General features: G+C 39.4%; 2 protein-coding genes across 2 annotated transcripts in view; both read right to left on the bottom strand.

The window, feature by feature from the left end:
- The window catches only part of mns1 (meiosis-specific nuclear structural 1), a 54413-nt gene extending 45150 nt beyond the window's left edge, over nt 1-9263 (bottom strand). Inside the window, exon 1 of the mRNA XM_034189170.1 lies at nt 9147-9263. Within this exon, the coding sequence (XP_034045061.1) occupies nt 9147-9185 (39 nt within the window). The 5' untranslated portion in view covers nt 9186-9263. The remainder of the gene's footprint in view (nt 1-9146) is intronic.
- A 2215-nt stretch (nt 9264-11478) lies between these two features.
- Nucleotides 11479-13850, bottom strand: part of dbndd1 (dysbindin domain containing 1) — a 72244-nt gene continuing 69872 nt past the window's right edge. The window contains exon 4 of the mRNA XM_034189139.1: nt 11479-12046. Within this exon, the coding sequence (XP_034045030.1) occupies nt 11892-12046 (155 nt within the window). The 3' untranslated portion in view covers nt 11479-11891. The remainder of the gene's footprint in view (nt 12047-13850) is intronic.

The following is a 13850-nucleotide window of genomic DNA, read 5'->3' as shown; positions in this document are numbered from 1 at the left end:
TTCTGTGTAGGAGAGGGCTTGGGTCCGGTGATACGATGTGCCCTGTCAAGCTTAATTCGCCCCTCTTTCGTTTTGACGCGCAGCACCTCAGGAAGCCAGCGCTCAAAAAACAGGGTAGGATTCGTCCCCTCAACATCCTCGGGTAAGTTAAGAATGCGGACATTTCTTCTGCGCCCTTTTGTGAAATTGGTCGTTATCTTGGCCATTGTTTCACGTATGCAAGCCCGCATGCTGGCGTCAACTTCGCCCCAGTCAACACTGGCACTAGCCTGCTGTTCCACGTTAACATTAGCTTCGAGCACCTGCTCCTCCGAAGTATCCTGGTTCTTTTTGCGTGGCATCTCTGGGAGTCTCAGAAAATAACTATCAATGCTCATTACAAGTTAGTAATCACCTCTCTACTTGGCTTTTTAGTCATTAGTTGGGATAAGTTAACGTATTAGTAAAAAGTTTCACGAGCACACCGGGGCACGACCTATCCTTACGCCGCCATCTTGGAACTCCTGTGAGATCAAATTTTAAGGTTCTGCTACTAACCTATAAAACTGTTCACGGACTGGCACCTGTCTACCTAGCTGACCTAATTAAACCTTACGTACCGGCCCGGGCTTTATGTTCTCAGGGTGCAGGACTACTTTGTGTCCCTCGGGTGAACAAGAAGTCTGCGGGTCACAGAGCTTTCTCTTATCGTGCCCTTGTTCTGTGGAATGGTCTCCCTGCATCAATAAAACAGTCAGATTCTGTGGAGACTTTCAAGTCCAGACTTAAGGCGCACTTCTTTTCCCTTTCACATGGCCAGCATGCTGGTACAGTTTTGTTTTACGCTTTTTACTCTTTTAATTCATTTTATTAGTAATTGGAGCAGGCTGCGGCCTCAACTTTACCTAAATTCTGGGTCTTTTAGTGAAGCTTAGGGCTAGAGGCCGGCGATCACCTTAGTATTTCTTCTGCTTTTCTTGTTGATTAATGCTGGCAAATTATACAGTATTTTTTATCTATCTGATGCCTGATTTTAAGGTGGCAGTAATTAAACCATTACTTAAAAAGCCATCACTTGACCCAGCTATCTTAGCTAATTATAGGCCAATCTCCAACCTTCCTTTTCTCTCAAAAATTCTTGAAAGGGTAGTTGTAAAACAGCTAACTGATCATCTGCAGAGGAATGGTCTATTTGAAGAGTTTCAGTCAGGGTTTAGAATTCATCATAGTACAGAAACAGCATTAGTGAAGGTTACAAATGATCTTCTTATGGCCTCAGACAGTGGACTCATCTCTGTGCTTGTTCTGTTAGACCTCAGTGCTGCTTTTGATACTGTTGACCATAAAATTTTATTACAGAGATTAGAGCATGCCATAGGTATTAAAGGCACTGCGCTGCGGTGGTTTGAATCATATTTATCTAATAGATTACAATTTGTTCATGTAAATGGGGAATCTTCTTCACAGACTAAGGTTAATTATGGAGGTCCACAAGGTTCTGTGCTAGGACCAATTTTATTCACTTTATACATGCTTCCCTTAGGCAGTATTATTAGACAGCATTGCTTAAATTTTCATTGTTACGCAGATGATACCCAGCTTTATCTATCCATGAAGCCAGAGGATACACACCAATTAGCTAAACTGCAGGATTGTCTTACAGACATAAAGACATGGATGATCTCTAATTTCCTGCTTTTAAACTCAGATAAAACTGAAGTTATTGTACTTGGCCCCACAAATCTTAGAAACATGGTGTCTAACCAGATCCTTACTCTGGATGGCATTACTCTGACCTCTAGTAATACTGTGAGAAATCTTGGAGTCATTTTTGATCAGGATGTCATTCAATGCGCATATTAAACAAATATGTAGGACTGCTTTTTTGCATTTGCGCAATATCTCTAAAATTAGAAAGGTCTTGTCTCAGAGTGATGCTGAAAAACTAATTCATGCATTTATTTCCTTTAGGTTGGACTATTGTAATTCATTATTATCAGGTTGTCCTAAAAGTTCCCTGAAAAGCCTTCAGTTAATTCAAAATGCTGCAGCTAGAGTGCTGACAAGGACTAGAAGGAGAGAGCATATCTCACCCATATTGGCCTCTCTTCATTGGCTTCCTGTTAATTCTAGAATAGAATTTAAAATTCTTCCTCTTACTTATAAGGTTTTGAATAATCAGGTCCCATCTTATCTTAGGGACCTCATAGTACCATATCACCCCAATAGAGCGCTTCGCTCTCAGACTGCAGGCTTACTTGTAGTTCCTAGGGTTTGTAAGAGTAGAATGGGAGGCAGAGCCTTCAGCTTTCAGGCTCCTCTCCTGTGGAACCAGCTCCCAATTCGGATCAGGGAGACAGACACCCTCTCTACTTTTAAGATTAGGCTTAAAACTTTCCTTTTTGCTAAAGCTTATAGTTAGGGCTGGATCAGGTGACCCTGAACCATCCCTTAGTTATGCTGCTATAGACTTAGACTGCTGGGGGTTCCCATGATGCACTGAGTGTTTCTTTCTCTTTTTGCTCTGTATGCACCACTCTGCATTTAATCATTAGTGATTGATCTCTGCTCTCTTCCACAGCATGTCTTTTTCCTGGTTCTCTCCCTCAGCCCCAACCAGTCCCAGTAGGAGACTGCCCCTCCCTGAGCCTGGTTCTGCTGGAGGTTTCTTCCTGTTAAAAGGGAGTTTTTCCTTCCCACTGTCGCCAAGTGCTTGCTCACAGGGGGTCGTTTTGACCGTTGGGGTTTTTCCGTAATTATTGTATGGCTTTGCCTTACAATATAAAGCGCCTTGGGGCAACTGTTTGTTGTGATTTGGCGCTATATAAATAAAATTGATTTGATTCTGTTTTTTCTCTCTATTTAAGGTGCAGCTCCATCCAGAGATGGGAGCTGTATTTGTGTTGGCGATTCTCCTGTCCTGTGCACCAACAGCATTTCTTGTATATTCGTCCATGAATTGTTCTGTAATTTATGTTTGTAACATGGCCCAAGCAGAGGGTCACCCCTTTGAGTCTGGTTTGCTTGAGGTTTCTTCCTCAGAGGGAGTTTTTCCTTACCACTGTTGCTCTGGGGGTTGGTAAGGTTAGACCTTACCTGTGTGAAGCACCTTGAGGCAACTCTGTTGTGACCTGGCACTATATAAATGAAAATAAATTGAAAAATTGAAATTGAAATATTGCATGAAATAAATACAGTAGTGTTCAGAATAATAGTAGTGCTATGTGACTAAAAAGATTAATCCAGGTTTTGAGTATATTTCTTATTGTTACATGGGAAACAAGGTACCAGTAGATTCAGTAGATTCTCACAAATCCAATAAGACCAAGCACTCATGATATGCACACTCTTAAGGCTTTGAAATTGGGTTATTCTCAAGCTAGGCGAGCAATGTTGAGTTTGTTGAGCAAACCCCAGGCATTAGAATTACCTATTGATATCCTTTCTGAACTCTTTAATCAACTTGTTCTACCTGTATTAACATATGGCAGTGAGATATGGGGCCATGAAAATTTCCAAGCCATTGAAACTTTTCACCTCAAATTTTGCAAGCATACTCTCAAGGTACATAAAAACACCCCAAATTACATGGTACTCTGTGAATTGGCTAGAACAAAAGTCCAACAAGTAATTAAAAACCAAATGTTAAACTTCTGGCTAAGGCTAAAGTCAGGCAAGATTTTGAAATTTTCCTGTACTGTTTATCACCTTTTATTTAATATGTCAAACAGTGATGTTTATACCACCCCATGGATACAGAAGATCAAATCGCTGTTAGATAATCTTGGTATGACCTTTTTATGGCATGAAGAAGATATTAATCCCTCTTGGTTCAAAAAAGCAGTCGCACAGAAAATCAGTGACATTTTTGAACAAACCTTGTTGTCTGAAATTAACAATTCAACTGCCTACTTATCATACGGAATATTCAAGCATACCCCAGGGTTAGAGCAATATCTGCGTTTACTAGATTTTAAGGAAAGGATAAATTTGACCAAATTCAGATGTAATAACAACAAGTTGCCAGTAACAACAGGCTGTTACACCAATATTCCTAGACATGAAAGGTTGTGTCCACTTTGTGTCAGGCGTCACATTGGTGATGAATTCCATTATATTTTTGAATGTTTTTTCTTCAAAGCTGAACGTAAAAAATTTCTTAATAAATATTTCCTTAAGAGACCCAATACAGTGAAAATGGAAAAACTATTTAATTCAAATTGCACCTCAGAGCTTTCAAGCCTTGCAAAGTTCTGTACCATTATTATTAACAAATTTAATGTCGCCCTAAACTAGTCCTATCACCTCTCTAGAGGTAGTAATCTCAGCTGTTGGTTTTGTCTAATCTCACAGCCAAATATGACACTAGTCAAGCAAATGGCTCCTTTTTTTCTGTACATACTTTTTGTTTTTGTTACTATATATGCTTAGCTCTCTGTAAATACTTTGGCTAGAGTGTTGTGAGTTATTTCTAGTCGTGCCATCTCCTGAACCCTGATTATGTGGCTAAAGCCCATAAAAACACTAACTCTCTGACCTATTTCTTTTTTTTCTTTTTCCTTTCTTTTTTCCCCTTGTATAAAGTTCTTCGCACCGTGGCATAATCTACTTATATTTTATTATTATTGTATATTATGAAGCTGTACCTCATGTAATTAACATATACTTGAACAAATTTGGTTCTCCATATAGAAAGTGTAAAGTGAATATTATTATTATTAATATTATCATTATTATTATTAATTCTTAATTTTTATTATTACTATTATTTCTTTCATTATTTCTTTTTTCTCTCATTCCTTTTTTCTTTTCTATTTTATTTTATTATTGTGTATGTCTGAATCGCCTGTATTGTCTGTGATTGCATGCTTCTATTTGTTATTTTATATGTATGTATTGTGTACCTTATAGCAGGGGTGGTGGCCAAGTGGTTAATGCGCTTGGTTTCAGTTTGGAATGTTCTGGGTTCAAATCCCACCCCTGCCACATTTCTCCATGTAATCTGGAGCTGCGTCAGGAAGGGCATCCCGCGTAAAACCTGTGCCAAATCAACATGCAGATCCACCTTGGATTTGCTGTGGCGACCCCGAGTGCAAACAAGGGAGAAGCCGAAGGGACTTACTATATGTATTGTGTACCTTATGCAGTTCTCTCATACCCCACCAGGGGTGCCTTTCTAGAGAATAAATCATTGTCATTGTCAAAAAAAAAAGAAAAAGAAAAAAGTAGAAAAGGGGGTGTTCACAATAATAGCAGTGTGGCATTCAGTCAGCCTGAGGAAAATGGGACGTTCAAGACATTGTTCAGAAGAACAGCGTAGTTTGATTAAAAAACTGATTGGAGAGGGGAAAACTTATACGCAGGTGCAAAAAATTATAGGCTGTTCATCTACAATGATCTCCAATGCTTTAAAATGGACAAAAAAAAACAGAGACGCGTGGAAGAAAATGGAAAACCATCAAAATGGATAGAAGAATAACCAGAATGGCAAAGGCTCACCCACTGATCAGCATCATGATATGGGCATGTTTCTCCTACTATGGTGTTGGGCCTATATATTGCATACCAGGTATCATGGATCAGTTTGGATATGTCAAAATACTTGAAGAGGTCATGTTGCCTTATGCTGAAGAGGACATGCCCTTGAAATGGGTGTTTCAACAAGACAATGACCCCAAGCACACTAGTAAACGAGCAAAATCTTGGTTCCAAACCAACAAAATTAATGCCTCGCAGATGTGAAGAAATCATGAAAAACTGTGCTTATACAACTAAATACTAGTTTAGTGATTCACAGGATTGCTAAAAAAGCAGTTTGAACATAATAGTTTTGAGTTTGTAGCGTCAACAGCAGATGCTACTATTATTGTGAACACCCCCTTTTCTACTTTTTTTTTTTTTTTTTTTTTACTAATAGCCCAATTTCATAGCCTTAAGAGTGTGTGCATATCATGAATGCTTGGTCTTGTTGGATTTGTGAGAATCTACTGTATCTACTGGTACCTTGTTTCCCATGTTTCCCAAGAAATATACTCAAAACCTGGATTAATCTTTTTAGTCACATAGCACTACTATTATTCTGAACACTACTGTATTTGATACAATGGAAAAACAGAACTTAGTATTTGGTACAGAAACCTTTGTTTGCAATTTCAGAGATCAGATGTTTGCTGTAGTTCTTGACCATGTTTGCACACTGCAGCAGGGATTTTGGTCCACTCCTCCATACAGATCTTCTCCAGATCTTTCAGGTTTCGACTTTCTGCTGTCTTCAAAGATTTTCTATTGAGTTCACGTCTGGAGACTGGCTAGGCCACTCCAAGACCTTGAAATACTTCTTAGTTGCCTTGGCTGTGTGTTTCGGGCCATTATCATGCTGGAAGACCCAGCCACAACCCCTGTGTTCCACATGAGTGTGTGTGTGGGACGTCCATTAGTCCTGCAGATGTGTGGGTCCGGGCACCCCCCGGATCCCCTAGTTACGCTCCGCGCCCTTGGCACTCACGGCCACGAGTGGGTGTCCTGCATTGCCAAATTCAAATGTTCGCAAGTATCCTCCCCTCTCTCCGAGTCGGAACCACCAAGCTAACAGGCTAATGTTGGTTCAGGTGTTTATTAAATCACATTTGTGCTGACTGTGCGGTGGTTCTCATAAAGGTTTACTTTGTGTGGGCAGTAAAAGTTATCAGTCACTTATTTCCTCAGTAATCCTGCATTAAGTGGACCTACCGACAGCTGTTAAAAGTGTTAACACCATTATCATATAACATTCACCATACAAAAAAGCTATATTATTCCAGGTGTAATAAAATACTTCAAACACACACAACAACGAGTTACTCTGTTACAGCTGGAGGTAATGAGAGGAGTCGGTCGCAGGACCCGGCCATTGTCACTCAAAGCAACCACACCCACAATTATACAGAACTTTACGGATTAAGCATTTTACACTAAGAAGTTAGAAAAAAATTTACCCCACCCCACCGTACAGTTGTCAAGGAGGAGAAAACTATCTATAGAACCCAAAAGCATTTTTTGTACCAGGCTGTAAACATGTTTATATAATGGCTGAGTGGATCCTTGTCATTTGATTGGTGCTTTTTGTGTTGCATTGCTTTTAGAGTGCAATTTGATTCCACTCAGAGTGGTTCCACACATTTGGTACCATTACATTCTGCACACAGACCTACACACACACACGTGCGCACACACACACGCACGCGTGCGAGCACACACGAAACATGCGCGCGCATGCACACACAAAACACATCCACTCCGCTGTAAGCCATCTGGATGTATGAAGAGCTGTTCAGATGAAAAGCTGATGTGATTTTTGGCTGGACTACACAAAGTCTTTTTTTTTATGGAAGTACAAAGTCAGTGCACAGCATCTGGTTATTCACATCATAATAAAATATGAAATGACAAGGATCTGTTTTAGCTGTTATATATAAAACAAATTAATGTTTTTACATTCTGTCAATGGAACAAATATTTAATTTGGTGAAAGCTGGAACATACCATTCAACGAGGCAAAGCCGAGTTGAATGGTATGTTCCAGCTTTCACCTAATGAAATATTCGTACAATTGAACTCATAAACATTCATTATTTGTCTATTATTTTTGCTCTAAAGTTGGATGTTTTAAAATGGGTTTCTGAGGGAATGTGCTCAGTTTTGGAGCCAACCTCAAGTGGCTAGTCAAGGAACTGCACTTCCTGGCTGGAGTCAAAATACAAGCTTAAATGTACACTCTCACGAGCGCCACAAGCTATAAGTTGACGCTCTTGTTATGGCCGAACAACTGTCCAGTTTCTGGGTATTCTGTGTTAGTACACGCCCGCGGCCGACATGCTTGATGAAATCCTGCGCAAAAAGTAGTTCCCAGATAATTGTGATATATTCCTGTGAGATGAGTATATCTCATCTAAATTAATTCTCAAATTTACCAGTAATAAAATTGTAAAGATAACTGAAATTTTAAGAGTGGCCATAATAAATATTTAAGAAACTTAAAGTTTATGAGCACTGTAAACATTGACACAATGGAGTTTGTTGTGGAAGAGTTCAGAAGGATACAACTGGAATGGTTTGATTACCATTTACAGATGGAAGTGGCTACTCGCACGGCCGCCGTGTCCATAACTTTCATTTGGCTAGTCGCATGGCAAGACTCTGGTGGTAAAACTTGGAACTTTTGTTTGTTTTGTTTGCATTATGTTTGTATAAACAAACATAATGCATTAAATGAGAGCTATGGACACGACCGCCATTCGAATAGGGTCGGCCTTTTGCCACCAGAGTCTTGCCGTGTGAACACTGAAATGAGTTATGGACATGGGCGAATAAAAAAAAAAAAAAATGTAAATCTAAAAATATTAATCTTCAATGCAGTATGTTTGATTTTGATTTGGAATAAAAAAAAATCATGAAAATCGAAAAATATTAAAGGAGTTAGGATATCTTGAATGCAGTATGTTTGTTTATACAAGTAGTTCCAAGTTTTGCCACCAGTGTCTTGCCGTGCGAATAGTGAAATGAGAGTTATGGACACGGCCACCGTGCGAATAGCCACAGCCTTTACAGATATCAAAGACTTGGGTGTTAACTTTGTGTTAAAGTCAGAACAAGAAGCTGCACTGAAAGAGATCTATCTGGGAAGAGACACATTCTGTTTGTTAGCAGCACGCTGAGCAGTGTGGCAAAAGTACTCCGGCGAGCTCAATCTGTGGGCGAGCTATCCCACAATGCCAAAATAGCAGAAATGTCAGTCCAATGAGAGCGACACTGAGCAGGGTGGCTTGAATGTTGCCTGGTACTACAAACAGAAAAAGAACCACATTCAACACACCTTATATATCATTTGTTGTTACAGTAGTTTTGGTATTGTGCGTTAACAGTTATACAGGAAGCGTTTGTAATTTACTTTACAATGTGCATTTGCACATTTACCTCAAATTCTATTGCCCCACCACGAAATAATGCCGACTCCACTTAACCCCACCAACAAAAAAAAGAAAATTTGGAGCCGCCACTGGTTCGTGAAGCAAAGCGAATAGCTGAAGCTGTTGTTGCTGATTGATGTTAGCCACTTCACCTGCTAGCGATTTCACCTGTTGCTTTACTTCCACATAAACCTCTGAGAAATACAAAATATCGATTCATACCTGGGAAGTCGTGTTTCGTCTAAAACCTCTTCCAGCCATTGCGATTCTAACTTTAGGAGTCAACAATTCCAAGCGCTCACCGGACCAGCGGAGGTGTTTGGTTGTCGAGCAGTGTGTCGAAACTTGATTCAAACTCAGGTCAACACAACTGCAATGGAGTACATGTATTTTAAAAAAACAACATGAAATTCATATTTTTCTGTTTCTGGGTATTTGAATGTTGGAGTTGTCAGAAAAAATAATGTGATAAGTCAGAATTCCAATGGCGTTAAGAAAGTGATATTAAAACTATTTCACCCTAGTAATGTGATAACTGGATATAGGCTTTTCATCTTGTTAGATTATTTTCTAATTGTGAATTATTTTATTGTATGTAACACTGTTCGCTGTTATTTTTTGTAAGTGGCGCAAAGCAGCAGTGAATTTATAGCCATTCAGTTAAATCAACTTATTATATATTTGCCAATCTAAGGGGAGCAGGGAATAAACATACAGAATCCACATTCAGACTGACATCAACCCTGTTATCTTTTTAATAAGTTTGAACATTCTACCAAATTTGGCGGCGCTCCGCTTAAAAGTATTTGACCTCCGGTGGACACGAACCACTGCAATACAGTTGGTTCTCCAGCAGATGTCCCCCATGAGCTCCATGAAGGACACTCAGCATGAAACCAGTGTTACACACCGTTCAAAATGGTTCAAGCTTCGTTCTCACTTGGCGCGTGGCCGTTGTGGTTGCATAGCAACTTGGAAACAAAAGCAGTGCAGCTGTTTCATTAAGTCTTTCAAAATAAATAAATAAACAAGTACTGTAACTCAGCAGGCTAAACAATATAAGGGATGAATGAACCTAATGCAAAAATAACGGGTCTGCTTTTTATTGATTTACGAGTACTACAGCAAATTTCTAGGTTTTAGAATTATTTTGGTTGAGTGTATATATGAAAACCTGATCACTGTTTATTTTTGCAATTATGCCCATTAAATTATGCAATATGTTCTTTGAGGCTTGGTTCCACTGTGAAGAATATGTAAAAAACAAAAAAAAACAAAAACATATATATATAAGTGCATTAAAAACCAATTAATAGAAACACAATATAAACTGGTGGTCAGACATTTATTTATTTACATACACTCATTGTGGACATGAATAATGATAGCAATATTCAGTAATTTCCTATTAACTGATTTGGGGTGGGGGGAGTGGGAGTCAGGTTTATGTTATTACTGTAAGGTTTCAAAAGATTAAGGATACAGCTGCTTATGTTCTGACAGGATCACGGCATTTTCAGTCATATTACTCTAATTCTATTTATGTCGCACCAAATCACAACATAAGTCCCCCATTCTTTGTAGGTGGGAAATCTTGGAAAATCGACAGTGGATCAAATACTTACTTGCCTCACTGTAGCTGGTTTAAGTGATCAAGTCTAAACTGCCACTTATGACTGCCAGCTGTCTCTGCTCATTTAAATGTGATCATGTTTGATAGAAATATATTTCTTTAATGATGTTCAGTGTAAACAAAGAAAGCCCAACAAAACAAATCCCAATTTAACAGTGAGATTCACCGTATGTTGTGAAAAACACCCTGTGGCTTGTTTCCCCCCCAATATAACTTAACAAAACAGACACGTTTCACCAGAATGTTTATTTTTCTCATGTCATGGTGTCACAGCTCCACTGTGTCACAGCAGTCAGAATTACTGAATTACTGGTACTCCTGGTATCAACAAGTGATTAAATTAATCAAGCATTAAACACTAACCTTTGCTTTGAAAATCATACTTAAATGTTAAATTCATCCCTTAGAAGACCATCAGAATATTGTTGGCACATCATTGTATTTTTGGCACGTTACACAAAACCCATTCAAGTCCACCTGAGTATGGAGCAAATCTACTTCTGTATCACTAATGCAATAAATGAGTCAGAGGGAATTGACTACCATCTCTGAATAACCAAAAACTGATTACTAAACAGCAATAAACATTATTTTCTAAAGGACAACAGAAATGGGAAATTAACATTTTGCCAAAGCCAACACTAAAAAAGGACTGATCTCTATCTTTGAATCATCTGTACCTAATGCCAGTAATTCTGTTGGGAAAAATAAATTTAACAGAACTACAATTTTCTCAGCAGCAGATACTTCACAATTTATACTCTGATGGAGAAGGTGTGATGATAGAGAGAGCTTGACCTCCCTGAAAGCCACTCCAACTGCTCATGTTACCTGTGAGGAGAAAATTGTTCACTGCGATACAACACATTAATTAACTGTCACAGCTTATTATCTCATATGGAGTAAAACTATGGGCTTACGTTTCATCCCATCCTGGTTATTCACTGCAAATTCCAGAACCTGAACCTGTATGCCCAAGATTTCTGTCACCCTGGCAGGGTATAAGGATGGATTTGCTATTACTTGTTGACCTCATACCCTGTCTGTCAGCAGAAAACAAATCTTAAAATTTGTGGAAGCCCAAAGTGCATCAAGAACTTTTCATAAGAAAAAAAAGCGTGTCACAATATGAGAGAGGGGGGAGAAGAAAGAGAGCATTTCTATTGCACTTCACAAAGATCACAGCATCCAGAGTTTGACCCAAACTCATCTCTTTAACACCTTCATACTTTATGGGAAGGCAGGTAACAAATGTGACCCGATTGATGTTTCCTCTCTGGGTGTGTCTGCTCTGGGTTTTGTACCACTGCAGTCTGACTGTTTCACATCAGTCTTCAGGGCTTCTTCGTGCGATCCAGCTTCATTAAGGGCTCTGTGGTGTCCGAGTCGCTGTGGTGCTTTCTCTCACGCGGGGGATCAACCTTATTGCAGCGCGTCCATGATGGGGAGCGCATACACCCACCTCTGTGCAGCATAGGCTGGTGAGAACCTGAGAAGCAGACCCACGAAACCCTTTGGTCAACAAGAGAACAATACATGCACAGTGTTTGTGTGTGTGTTTTGTGTGCCACAAAACTGAAGCTACAAATGTGCAACTAGATTAGGCTTTAGACAAAAGTAAATATTTCTGAGAGCATGTTGTTACACTGCAGCTGGACTGAGGCTTACTGAACTTCACAAGGATCATATATTGAACCAACAGTGTGTGTTAACACAATTATAATGTCTACTTGAATTACATAAAGTTTAAATACAATAGTTTATTTGGTGTTTTCTAAATGGACTGCATTTATATAGCGGTTTTTCATCTGCAAAAGACACTCAAAGCGCTTTACACATCAATGCCTCACATTCACTCCGATGAGAGGGTGCTGCCATGCAAGGCACCCACTACACACCGGGAGCAATAGGGGATTAAAGACGTTGCCCAAGGGCCCTTAGTGATTTTCCAGTCAAGCTGGGATTTGAACTGAGGATCTTCTGGTCTCAAGCCCAATGCCTTAACCACTAGACCATCACCTCCCCCCCCTTTTTTTTGCTCACTACCTCAGATTTTCAGTTGATTAACATTTTACACACCAAGACTGACAGAAGTTGATGGAATTGCTTTTAAACATCTCTGCTCTGTATGAATAACACCCATACAGATGAGGACATAAGTATTAGCCCCTATGAAATTTAATGTTTTCTTCAAAAAATTCCAAATTGTTTTTTTTAAGAGAGCAAGGAATTTTGAACAAAGCATTTCTAAACATCCTAGTTTTATGCTTACATTATTTTACTTTGCGCACAGAAACAAAATTATTTCACAAAAACCAAAACTACAGGGTCAAAATTATTGGCCCTTTAAGCACTGGCTGTGCAATGATGTGCTTGAACTTTGTAATGCTCAAAGCTTGTAAAATCAAGTTAAAATTGAGGGTATTGTCCAATGTACACACAGTGTAAAAACCTCAGGAAGGGTTTGAGTTGAAAGCACCAACGAAATCAGAAAAAGAATCGCTGATGCTCAAAAAGGAGGAGAAGGCGTTACACAGCATTCCCCAGAGTCAAGAACTGGAATGAGAAGTACCAAGAAATTCAAAGAGAGCCACACAGTACAGAATAAGCCTGGCAGAGTTTGGAAAAGAAAGATTTCAAAAACTCTGGAAACAAAACTAGTGGGAGATGCATCTAAAGACCCGAAGACAATTGCCAAGACACTAGTGAATGGCTTATACAAGTTGGGAATTGTGGTCTCAAAGCAGACAATCACTAGAGCTCTGGACAGGAATGGACGGTGAGGATGCAGACCAAGAAAAACTCCACTTCTGCAGAAGAGACACCTTCAAACCAGACTGAAGTATGCTAAGGACAACCAGGAGAAAGATCATGCATGGTGGAAGCGTGTCCTCTGGTCAGATGAGATGAAACGAGAGCTCTTTGGCCATAGAGACGTTGCTTACGTTTGGAGAAAGAAGAAAGAGGTGTATAACCAAAAGAACATCGTTCCCACAGTGAAACACGACGGTGGGAATATTATGCTGTGGGGATGCTTCAGTGTGTCTGAAACTGGGAATCTCCACAAGGTCAAAGGAATCGTGAAGAACGGATATTTGAAGATTTTGAAAGAAAACCTCAAGCAGTCAGCAGCAAAACTGAGTCTGGGTCACTGCTTTGCCTTCCAACACAACAACCACCCAAAAAATACATTGCTTCTGGTGAAGAACTACCTCCAGAAGACCAAAGTGAACATTACTGGCAAATATTTTTGTGCACCATTTTTCTAATTTTAATCAGAAAAAAAGGTATCC

Source organism: Thalassophryne amazonica, chromosome 2 (genome assembly GCF_902500255.1).
Source record: "Thalassophryne amazonica chromosome 2, fThaAma1.1, whole genome shotgun sequence".
NCBI classification, from domain to species: domain Eukaryota; kingdom Metazoa; phylum Chordata; class Actinopteri; order Batrachoidiformes; family Batrachoididae; genus Thalassophryne; species Thalassophryne amazonica.
Note: the sequence above shows the minus strand (reverse complement) of the source record. Positions and strands in the feature narration are given on the sequence as shown.